General features: G+C 29.9%; 1 protein-coding gene across 4 annotated transcripts in view; it reads right to left on the minus strand.

Moving 5' to 3' along the window:
• LRRIQ1 (leucine rich repeats and IQ motif containing 1) overlaps positions 1 to 13,256 on the minus strand; it is a 250,333-nt gene that overhangs the window by 160,782 nt on the left and 76,295 nt on the right. For all 4 annotated transcript variants that reach the window (XM_037847784.1, XM_037847783.1, XM_037847782.1 and 1 more), the window contains exons 11-13: positions 8,063 to 8,256; positions 7,405 to 7,532; positions 1,205 to 1,278 (exon numbers count right to left, since the gene is read on the minus strand). In XM_037847784.1, coding sequence (XP_037703712.1) covers positions 1,205 to 1,278; positions 7,405 to 7,532; positions 8,063 to 8,256 — 396 coding nt within the window. The remainder of the gene's footprint in view (positions 1 to 1,204; positions 1,279 to 7,404; positions 7,533 to 8,062; positions 8,257 to 13,256) is intronic.

The following is a 13,256-nucleotide window of genomic DNA, read 5'->3' on the forward strand; positions in this document are numbered from 1 at the left end:
TGAGCCAAACTGCAAACAATCTAAATATCCATCAACTGGAGTATGGATAAACAATGGCAATATATTCATACAATGGATTACTCTTCAGCAATAAAAGGGAATTAGCTATGATCTAAACAACATGGAGGAATCTTACATGAATACTGAACAAAGAAAGTGAGACGCAAAGAGAACATACTGTTTTATACCATTAATATAAACATGTAGAACAGGTAAAGTCAATCTATGGTGATGAATTCAAGACTGTGGTTGCTTCTGTGAGGCGAAATTTTGAGAGTGAAGAAACTATTTTTAGTGAACTAAGTCAATTCATTCTTTAATGCAATAGATGTACTTTTTAAATAGGTATCTATGCTGTACCTGTTAGGATTCAATGAATTAGACAAGTTTGTTTACACATCTTCATAGGCTATTTATTTAGCAAGTAAAATATATACTAATTTCAAATAAAAATATAACTATGACTTTAGCCCATGTCTACCAGAAAGAAATGGAAATAAGATTTTAAAAGTGGAAAGGAAGTTTTTTTCCTTCCAAATACACCCCACTCTAGTTCACCCCTTAGGCTCCAAGGCCCAGCTCTGGTCAACTGCCTTTATCATCCTCATGGAATTTTAAATAGACACAGAGTTCTGATAATTCTGCTGCAGATTTCATGAATGAGATCTTCAGTATGGCTAATAGAAAGCATGGAAGTTAGAGACAAAGATGGCTTAGTGAAACTCAATCTAGAAATTAAATGTACCACACCCATGTACCAGCAAGTGCAAAGTAATGATTGAGTTCTTAAAGGAGGGCTGTGGGGCCAGATTCTCGGAGGATGCTTGCCCGTCTTTTACTGTTGGCTACAAAAGTCCCAAACCACAAAACTGAACCTTTTAGAATCATTGGTGGTTGGGCAGTTTTGGTGCTTTCAATTTCTGGAAAAGAGTAGAAAGAGAGTATAATAAGACCCAGGACCAAGCAAGACTAGGTGTGTCAGGTTGGACAGGAGCTCTGAGGGACAGATTCCTCACAGGTATATCAACACAAGGAAAGAAAACTTTTAATCCAATTTATTTCAGCAAACCTTATTGTATGAATGTATTATTTCATAAATGCTATTGACACATGTATAGATTTAAAACTACTACTGACCATATATGGAATAGAAATTCAAAAGCCTGTTATTTAAAAAAACAATTATATAGTATTCCAAACTTACCAGAAAGACAATTGTTGCTGACATCCAGTTTTTCCAAAGAAACAAAATGAAAAAGGGGTATAATTTCTGTCAAACTGAAAAAAAAAAAAAAAAAAAAAATAGAATTCTTAAAATTTTAAAATTGGAATTTCCTTAATATTATTACTCTAACAATATAACAATACTAATATTTATTAATGGTATTTATTAAAAATGCAGTTGTTATACAAAAATATTTATTATATAACGGAAGATTTCTACTCATTCTCAAAAAGAAATTATCATGGAATCACTAATTTCAATCACAAAGGTTACAGACTTTGATGTGTATCTCTCATTTAAATAAAAATTAGTGGAGTTTGTTGTTGACACTATTTGTAAAAGGCCATATTTACTGAGAGTTTATATTATACTTTATTTTTTTCCTGGCTCAACCAGACAACCTAAGCCTTTTAGGTAAAAATCTAAAATCACTTATTTTTACTTTTCAACAGAATAACTGATCAGGGACACTAGTCTGTTTATTTGTTTTTAATTTAAAATGTTTTCCTTACTATATTGAAAGTACTATTAAGTATTGTTAAGTACTCAAAATAATACTTATTTCTAAATTTGAAATATGTTCAATATATAAACAATGACTCCAAAGAACATAATATAAATGTTTTACAACAATGTATGGACTTAATTTAGGCAGAAATATATCAGAATTTAACATTTATATTCTTAAAAGTAATACATACATATCAAAATTCTAATAATAATGGAATTCCCTAATATTTTTAAGTTTCTATCACTTACTAAGTTATAAATTGTCACTAGGAACCCATATTCAAGTAAGAAGTATGATATTCAAAATATTCAATAATTGTAAACAAAAGCTTTAAAGGGAAAATTAACTTTAGTTTGACGTGCATTTCCAACTTCTAAGACAAGTCTATCCTTATTAGTAATATACTATCACATTACCCTAGCTATTTGGAAATTAAAATTAAACCAGAAGAGCTGAATCTTTAAACAAGGCAAAAATTGCTTTGCATACAATATATTCTTATCACAATTACAAAAGTCTTCTGAAGTAATCCTCTCTGTGAATGCTGAAACTCCGTATCTATTCAAAATATGTGTGAGCTAAAGGGCTAACTTTAATTCAAAAATAAATTAAATAAATAAATAAATAAATAAATAAATAAATAAATAAAAGGTAATCATTTATCTCCCTTTCTTTTGTGTTCTTGCATTTTATACTGTTCCTTCAGTTATCCTAGCAGAGTTAATTTTTTCTTTATTTCTACCATCTCCATGCCACTTTTAACAAACTAACATTATACTGTCAGTATCCTTGAGAGAAACATTATGACTGGAAGCCTCAGGGTTTGGCACAAAACTAACCCTTGTATTGACCTTGACTCCTCTCTTCTACTGTCCTGTTCTGCATTAGCAGAGAGACAGAAGATACCACAGATGAAAAACACAAACAAACAAACAAAAAGACTAAATAATAAGGTTGGAAGAAGAGCCCCCTCTAAATGTAGCCAATCCTAAGTACAATACAACTATTCGTATTCAATCTATACAGTACCATTTCTTTCAAAGAGTTTCCAGGGAAAACAAAACCAAGGTAATACAAGAAAAAAAAAAAAAGAATAAAATAGTGGTCATTAAGTTTTTAGTTCTTCATTATTTTTACATACACTTCTTAATAGTAAAATTTACTGAAATATCACCTGGACACTCAAAAGGAGAGATGAGAAAGAAGAGAAGAGAAAAGAAAAGAACAGAGGAGAGAAAAAAAGGAAGGAAGAGAGAAAGGGAAGGAGAGGAGGAAGGAGGGAAGAGAAGGAATGAAAAGTAAAAGAAAGAAAATTTGAAATTTGTTGGTACATAATTAGTGAGTTTAAGTCCTAATTTTATGACATTTCCTACTCAAGCATGTTCCGGATCATGATTACAAGTAATAATTGTAAACTCCTCAAGTGAAAATATAATTCTAATAAATGTGTTTAGTGATGAGAAAATTCTTATCTCTGTTGTAACTTTAATATATTTCTAATACCAAACTTTGCATTTCTCCTGAAAGGAATCTGAAAGATTAACAGTGATACATTACAGCCTTCAGAGTACAGTTTATCTCCTTTTCAGAATATCTCACATTTTTAAGCCAATAAGTTATATGGTGATTTATGGGTTACATGGAGACATCACATGAAAATAACCAATAAAGTCTAAAATTAAAAATCAATGACAGACATGACCACTAAATGCAATGTGTGATCTTTGATGTATCCTGGACCAGAAAAAAAAGACATTAGTGGGTCAACTGACAAAATCTGAATAAGATCTATAGGTTAGATAATAGTATTGTATCAATATTAATTCCTTGTTGATAATCATGCTGTGGTTATATAAGATGCTAACATTTGGGGAATCTGGTTGAAGGGCTTACGGGAATTCTTTGGTACTATTTTTGCAATTTTTTATAAATCTGAAATTATGTAAAAATTAAAGCTAAAGAAATAAAAAAAAATTTAAGTAAATAAGTTAAATGTAGAACTACAATATAATCAAGCAATCCCACCTATAGACATATACACAAAAGAACTGAAAAGCAGGACTCGGGTAAATATTTACATCTGGTATGTTCATAGCAGCATTATTCAAAGATGGAAGCAACTCAAGTCCATCAAACATGAATGGATAAACAAAATGGATAGGTGCAATGGAATATTATTTAGCTGTAAAAAGGATTAAGTTCTGATGTATGCTACAACATGGATGAACCCATATTTAGTGAAGATATCATGTTGAGTGAAATAAGCCAGACACAAAAGATAAATATTGTATAATCTCACTTATATGAAATAAGCAGAATATGCAAATTCATAGTCAGAAACTAGAATATAGGTTACCAAGGGCTGGGTGGGGAATGGAGAATTAATGTCTGTTATGGAGTTTCCGTTTGGACTAATGGAAATTTTTGACAATGGATGATGCTAATGAAGGCACAAATTGTGAATGTATATAGTCAACACCACTGAATTCTATATATGAAAGTGGATAAAATGGGAAATTTTAGGTTATACACAGTTTCCAGAAAAAAAAAAATAGAATAGTACAACTCAGGAGTGAACCCTTAGATAAACTATGAGCTATAGTTAATAGCATAATTATAATGTCATCAATTGCAACAAAGATACCACAGTGTTACAAAACGTTACTAACAGGGAAAATTGGGCATGTGAGGAGGTGTACATGGGAACTCTGCACTTTCTGCATCATTTTGCTGTAAACCTACAAATGACCTAACAAAAAAATATGAAAAATCAATGATATTTTCCTTTGCAAAAATAAGTCCAACTAAACAAATTTTGGTTTAAACAAATATTTTGTTAAAATTAAAAGTTTATCTTTTCAGATAACCATTCCTTTAGAATCATGCCCATTCTCTATTTTTGAAATTTTAATCAAGAAAATTAGCTATTCATTCACCTTTATGACTAGTCATTAGAATGCTAGAAACATACTAGTGGATCCCTTAAAAAAAAAAAAACCAACTGACATTCTGTGTATATTTTTTCCAAGAAAATTCAAACCAGAAAGACAAAGGACATTAGTGAAAACTTAATACCATTTGACCTTGTCACATTAGCCCTGGGCATAAAAAAGATATAAATTTCAAAGACGACAAAAAGCAAAAGATTTGTACAATGAACAGCCAATGGGTAACAGTTTCCACTTTCTGCTCTTACTTAGAGTCTCACTGGAAGTAGAAAAGCTTATGAAGCCAGAGAGTCTTCCAGTTATAACTCTGCTGAGTCAAACATAAAACACTCACATGTTCTAATGAAAATTTAAAACAGAAGTCAGGATGAAACAAGTATTTCAAACAATACATACTAAATATCAGTCCCTACATGTATTCCATTTGTTGTAAAAAAGCATATGGACACATAATATCTTCCTTGTGATGAAAATATTTATCAAAATTAAAAGAAAAATATATACAATTTAAAGGCCATACCAACCATTGAAAATCCAAATATCACATTTATAAAATTCTTCTCAGGTTTGTAAAATGTATCCACATATATTTTCTTTTGGATCATCATTAAAATTCCACGAAATAGGTAAGCTAGGTATTATTACTCCTTTTACATGTGAGAAAATTAAGGCTCAGATAGTCAGAAGAGAGTTGTTCAAGGTCAAATGACCAGCCTGATATGGATTCAGAACTTAAACTCAGATCTGCTGACCTTGCATTTTATTAAGGTCCAAACCTGATATGGTTCTGAAAAAGTCAATGCATACGTGAAAGCATAATATGCAATGAGTAATTTCTACTGTTGGTGTTATTAAGCTTGTGAAAAATCCTAAGGTTACAGATTATTTTACATTATGGCTCTAGGAAATCATTTTACTACTCTATATGTCTAATTCTATCTATCATATTTCCATGGTACCCTCAGAAATGGCAGAAGATTACATGCTGCAAAAGCTTTTAGAGACCCACAAAAATATATTCAAATATAAGTGACAGTATTATTTAAAATTCAAACAAGTGTATATTATATAATAATTTAACTGATTTTTGTGCATAGATAAGCTTAAAAGATTGTTATTTTTTCTTAAAGTTTCTTTGAGGGTAAAGACCTATTTTACTCATTTTTGCATCCCCAAAATAGTACAGCACTACTTTAATATTCAAAGTTTATAAGGTTAAGCAAATACAATTATAAATAAGAATAATTTGGGTTAAGTATACCAGTTACTGCTATCAACTCTAAAATAATTTTTATGGTAAAGTTTCCATAATTCCTAATCATATACAGTGGATATGAGTAACAATTCATAATCTAACTGATAGAGCAACAAGTCTATCGGTTAATATTCATTTTAACTTTTAGAAGTAGAATATCTCTCTGATGATTTAAATTGTCCAAAGAAATTAAAGGCATTATTTGCTAAACAATGTTCTTGACTTAAATATTTTCTAATACCTTTAAGAATTATTATACTCATTAATGTGTCTTGAAATCCATGTTTATAAAATATACTAGACATGTCAATTATAAAATGTACTAGATATGTCAATTACTGAGTTATATGGCATAAGTCCAAAACACAGCTGAATATTTCTCTTTGAAATTGTATTTCTTTCCTGAGGAATATTCTGAAAAGGTCCACCAGATTTGACAGTGCAAATTAGGTACACAATGTTACCTGATGGAGCTGGCTCTAGGAATAAATGTCCTTTTAAACAAAAATCAACTTTCACAATTTTGATCTGATTAAAACAATTCGAGGGAATTTTGAATTCCAATTCAGTTTTCCATTTGTCAAAGTTTAATAAGTAGAAGTTAAATCATTTGAGACATACACACTCAAAGGACAATCACTATTGTGGCAACCATTGAGAGGTAATTTTATATATTTTTTGGAAATATATGTATACATTAAATTTGGGTTGTCTTGTTCATTTGCTTTGTAAGAACTGTATAACTCAAGGAAGCAATTTCTTGTTAAAGTTGGTTCCTTTTTCCTTCTCCATGTGCCTTTGATGAACAAATTAATCATATTAGAGTGAATAGATCTCAATGAAATATTAAGCAGAGGGATAAGTACACATACTGTGCTCCTGTTTTGATTTTAGACAGTTTTTCTTTCAAAGATCCAGATGTTTGGTGGTCTCAAATGAATCTTCTGTGGCAGGTACCCATTTTGATTTAATGTTAAGGTATTTTTTTAAGTGTTACTTTATATCCTTTGGGAAATCAAATTTAAATCCATCTTAACAGTTACAAAAAGACATGCAAGTTGAGAGCAGCTTAAAAATTCCTCTTCCAGGACTTAATAAGTACCATTTGAGAGAATGAGACATCCTTCTGAATTAAATTAACTACCTCTTGAATTTCCCAAGGACTATATTCTTTACAAATATAAACAAACCTGTCCTGAGAGAATTCTACAAGTGCATCTTTGAAAAGAAACAAAATGAGGGTAAATTAATGAAGTTCTACAAACACTTTAGGGCATGTCAATACATTACTTTAATTTTTAAAATTCTCTATAAAGTTATTTTTGTAATTTGCGTACTCATTTATTGTGGTGTGCTTTCATCGAATTATTAGAAAAACCCAACAGCATTTCTGGTTGTTTAAGAACATCATAGAATTATTTTAACAATCATTTATTGTATTTATTGCTTAAACAAAGTATATTACCTGTTTTGAGAGAGAGTAAGATTTTGTAGTAAAGGCAACCAGTATGAAGAAAATGCTTCCACAGTTGAAATACTGTTATCATCCAAGTGTAATTCTCTTAATAGAACATGATTTTCCAAAGCGGGAAGCTATATTTAAATTTGATTAATTAGTTTATATCAAGCAAAACATTTCATCATTTCACCAAATTTAAAAATATAAAATCTACCAAACCAAACAAAAGCGATATTGTGATAAAAAGCATATCATAAATCAAAGGGTATGATAATTTTCGTATTAATAAAATTTCTAACAATTAACTTCATAATTTTTGTTTTTTATAAAAGATACTTCTTGAAAAACTGTAATTAGAATTTCTTGATAGATAAATTTGGTTTACTGATGTAAAGAAATATAACTGAAAAATCATAATTTATTATATTTTAGTATTATGAAAAGGCTAATGATAAATTAGATTCATTCATAAAATATTGTAACTGTTTAATATTTTTAAAGAGAAAATTATGCAATAGTTCAAAGTAAATTGGAAATAAAATGCAACTGATAAGCATAAAACAAAGAAAAATAATGCAAAATTGCTTTTAAAATATGCAGTTTATATTTATACCAAAAGAAAAATGTTGCATTAAACAGAAATCAATTAATCCAAAACAATTACCTCACTTAGATAATTTCCCTGCAACTTCAAAATTTGGAGCAATCCACAATTTTCAATACCCTCAACTTCTGTAAGATGATTATATGAACAATCCAGGTATATTATGGTAGGAGTGTCACAAAGACCTTTTGTACTGATTAACTGATTGTGGTCCACAATTAGTTGCTGAAGATTTTTCAAAGATTCTAAACCACCTGGAAGAAAAATTTTCTTAGATCACTGGTGTCATACATTCTTCTAGACTCAAATGACTATACCTCTACATTTCCCAATATGTCTAATTACAAGTGAAAACCTAGCTCAAATTGCTGGTGAAACATCTTGTAAACTGTGATACTATTCAAACTTGCATTCAAAGTGATATATTTTTGAATAGCATAATACATCAAATGAAAAGTCAAAATACAAAAGGCAAACACTGGGTTCTGAATGTTTTTGTTTTCAAATGATAATGGAATAAGGAGAGAGAGAAGTAATTGATTTTAAAAACAGTATTCAACTCAGTTTCAGGACCCTTGAATTTTGAATTTTTGGTAAAGGCTGCATGTATAACATCAGCATGTCGTTTTCCTACCATTGAAATATCTACCTTAGATTCCCAAATGATGTTGGCATAACCATATCAGTACCAATTAAATATTAGCATATTCTACAGCTATTTCAAGTCTCATGACTGGCCTCCATTTTGAACTTTAAAATCAATCTGATACTATCTAAAAAATATTAGAGGAGGCTCATAAACTATAGCCTATTTATCATAAGAAAGAAACTGAGGTTGTTTATATAAGTCATCAGAAGTTAACACTGGAGAAAGATGCTGAGGAAGTCTGTACAAGTTTTATGAAAGAAATTTAAAAACCAGAAAATGTTCTTTTAGATTGGATATTGGACTATTTGTATTCTGTAGGTACTATCCAATCATTTGATGTAAGCAATTCTAGTTTAGAAAGTGGAAATAAAATTTAAGGTCTAGAGTAAGCACAAAGAGGTAAAATGTCTTAATGAGGAGTCTACATATGGAGGTCACTGAAACTGAACATTAAAAAATTAAGCTTTATTCCAATTTTCTAGTCAAACCCCCACAAAATATTTCTTTTTCAATTAAATGTTGGAGCAGACATGAGCTATTTTACCAAAAAAATTTATTTGATAATAAATTGAATTAGACAATATTCAAAAGACACAAAAGTGCATATAAAAATTAACATCTGGAATTTATATGATAAATTCACCTTGGAGGAATTTAAAGCGTTTAACCCAAGTTTGCTCTTTTGAGGATATATTGTGATTTACAGGAAAAAAAGGTAAGACAGTATGCTTATATCGTAAATGGAGAAATAAAAGGAAAAATCAGGGAACACTATCAAGAACCCACAGAAAAATGTAATTCTGCATTATATTTGTAAAACCCAAATAATATTGAAATTAGGATTATGCATGCAAAAATATTTCATACATTCCAAGAAAAACTATATTTCAAAATTACAGTATGTCTAATAGTTCATTAAATAAATCAACTTAATATTATAGATGACTATTTCTCATAAATATAAATTTTTTTATAATGAGAAATAAATTGTACATTAATCAAAGATAAGAAAGCAAATGCATTGCAGATGCATTGAAGAAAGGGAGACCAAAATCCAAATTCAGCCGGTAATCATACACAGTAAAATTTTTATTTAAAATCAGTGTACAGGTATTTTCCTGTAAAGTAAAATAGAAATTATGAATTAGAGAAAATTGTTATCTGGTGTTATCAGGGAATGTATTGTCCTGCACTATCAAATATTTGACTAAGTAAAAGTAACAAGAGACCAAGTATATATTATCAATTTCAAGGGATTAGAAATAACATATTACACATAATAATAAATACACATTGGCTATAATGTAACTTCAAGTCTGCTGTAATAGAAAATCTTTGGAGTCTAATATGCCTTATAATTATATCTAATGCATATCAACTAATCCACTGGAGCAGATAAAGGGCATTCCAGGCAGAAGGAAATGCCAATTAATATAGATTAGTTGTTGAGTAAAACAAAAAATCCTTTATTAAATATTGAAATGTCTTCAGCAATTTACTCTCACAAGCTTAATACTTCTGAGAAACTATGGAACTTGCTCTTAAGTTTTTCAGAGCTAATCTGAAATAGATTTTTCTGTTAACTTATTTAAAATAGGTAATGCACTTCTGAAGCTTTTCATGGCACACCCAAGAAAAGAACCAAGAACAAAACCTTAGGTTACACACCAAGGAAGGACAAAGGATTTAGCAAAGGAGGCTGAAAGGAAACAGCAGATAAAGCAGAAGAACTGAGAGAGAATTATGTTACAAGAGGAAAAGGCAAACAAAATTTTGTGATGAAGGGAGTGGTCAATGAGAATGAAAATAAAATAATTATATATACTTTACAATATCAGGCATTTTTATTTACGTTAAATTTTATATGGCCAACAGTATCAGGAAGAGTTGGCAGAAGAGAAAAAAAAAAACAAAAACACTGCCTTGGTAGTGATAAAGCAATTGATTTTACTAGTGGCATAAGAAGGAGTGATAAGGATGGAAGCCACACTGCATTGGAACTGGAGAAAATGAGTGTGGATTACTTTTCAGATTTTTGATAATGGAGAGAAAGTCCTCTCTGAATTCATCCTCTAATACTGCCCCTTCCCTCAATCTACTCTAACATGCTGACCTCCTTGCTGTTTTTTGAATGTGCTAGACATGCTTCTATTATAGGGTTGTATATGTTAGAAACAACTACCCATGTATAACATGTTAGGCTAGGAATAATTAAACAAAGCTCATTAGTTAATTTCAAATATTAAAAGACACCATGATTTTCAATCAATATACAGGGAAGGTAAGATTGACCTATTGAACAATCTGTTTATACCCATCTCATAGAATAACCATGCTTTCAAGCTTCTGAATATTGGGGAATATTTGACCGAGCCTTTCTACTTCAAGCAATCCATTATGAAGTAATTACCCACACAACTATAGTATATTGACGTGTTCTTGCCAAATTGTTCAATATACAAAGAAATGGAAGCAAGTCAAATATCCATAAATAAAGGAGCAGTTAAATATAAATGAAAATGTATTCCCTGTGTAATATTTTTAAATGCATATTTGAAAAAAAATCAGAGCAAGTACAAAGAAAACTATTGTTCTGTATCTAATCCTGACTAATAAGAAGAAATTATTGAAGAGAAGTATTGAAAAGCTTGAGAAAATCTGATGCTGTTATCCACTATAAGGGTTTGTTATAGCCTAAGTGGAAGATCAGTGTAAATGGAGACAAAGGCATACTTAGATTTAAGATGAAAAATTTAAAGAGAAATTCAGTGAAATGGTTAAAAAAAAAAAAAAAAAAAAAAAGAGAGAGAGAGAGAGAGAGTGTGTGTCTTGGTCTGATACTCTAAAACAAGAGCCTAAATATAAGATGAGGGGAGAAGGTGTATTTTAAAAAAAGAAAATTTTGGTTATATAATTTTTAAAAATCAGCCTAATGAGAAAAAAAGAAGGCATCTCCAATTGTTTGGAACTGAAGTCAGCCAACAAGGACAACAGTGAACTTGGAAGCATATCCTTCAGCCTCAATGAGTCCTGACATGATGGCAGTCCTTACTTTAAAGTGAGTCCAATAATCACACTCACTTTAAAGTGTGAAGCAGCAGAAGAAAAATAAGACATAGATTAAATCAATTAAAGAAATAATAATCAAAATGAAATATAGACAGACAACCAAATTTTGCGTAACTGAAAAATAAACCCAAACTATTAAGTTTTCAAATATATAAAAACAATATTCTCCAGAAATGGAGTAAAGATTTTGTTTCAAGAGAAATGTTCGTGGATTTATTGACAATAAAGTATTTCTTCTTGTTACCAATTAAGGACAAAGAAAGTATTAATCAGGAATCTAGACAGAAACTAGTTAGCCATTCTTAAATGTAAAGGAATTCAGGTCACAGAACATCCATTAGCCCATCTTTGAGAAAATAATACTTAAAAAAGCTATGTAATCCAGATAAGCAAGAGATGAAAGAAGTTGTAAAAAGAACTGGTGGTGAGTCATTTTCATGCAGATCTAATGTGTTACAGGATATATGAACAGAGCAGGAAATGTCATGATAGGAAAATAGCAAAAATTGCAAGGGGAAAAGAAGATTGGAGAATGTGTGAACATTCTAATCTATTTCTGTTTTCTTAAAGAGGAATTAATAGATATTATTAAAAGCAAATATCTTAATAAATTGCTAAACAACAACAACAAAGAAACTAACAAAACTGGAATTAGGCAGGGCAGAGAAGGTGGAAGAAAGTGTAAATGTGATAATTATATCATCTTTAATATAAGGAAGCCAATGGATACAGCCTAAATTTTGAAATCAAGACATTTTCATGTATTTTTTTCTGCTCTATTGTTTAGAAATGCTCATCTGAGTTTTTAAATGTTGTGTACCATCTTAGTAAACTGCCTGTAAGGAAGTTAGTTGAAAATGAATGTTTTAAACTGGAATTCAAATGTGGATGATTTTGTCCAATATAAGATTATTTTATAGTATTTTAATATATTTTTGACAACTGCCCACTTTATCAATCACTGAGAACTTAAAAATTCAAAACTGATTTATTACAGCAGAGATAAAATTCTGGCTGCACTGTCTCAAAAGCAGTACTAAAATGTTAAATGTTACCTTAATTAGAATTTGAAATATATGCCTAGATCACATTGCATTATGTATATGATAATAATCATAGGTACTATTAAACTTTCTCTGAAGTAGCCTAAGTAGGAAAATGGGTATCACTGGCTGAATAGTTATAAACTATGTTCATTTCCAACAATTTCTTATTTTCATAAATTCTTCTTTTTCATGTAATATGCCTTCTTCATACATGAAGGCATTCTCTTTACTATTTTACACTTCTTGTTCCTCAGAGAACTCTGGATTTATATTCAGGTGTTTGCTATGTTTATTAAAGTTTTATTTTCTTAATAGAGATACGTAATTTTTTTTCCTAATTTCTTGAAATAATAGGCATAGAGTGTCATATATTAACAGATATAAACCAATTATATTCTCCATATTGCCACCACATATATATAAACTTACTTTTCTACTCAGCTTTAACTTTGAGACACAAGTCACCAATGAGGAGTTCTTCTATTCCCAG

This window comes from Choloepus didactylus, chromosome 8 (assembly GCF_015220235.1).
Source record: "Choloepus didactylus isolate mChoDid1 chromosome 8, mChoDid1.pri, whole genome shotgun sequence".
Taxonomy (NCBI): Eukaryota; Metazoa; Chordata; class Mammalia; order Pilosa; family Megalonychidae; genus Choloepus; species Choloepus didactylus.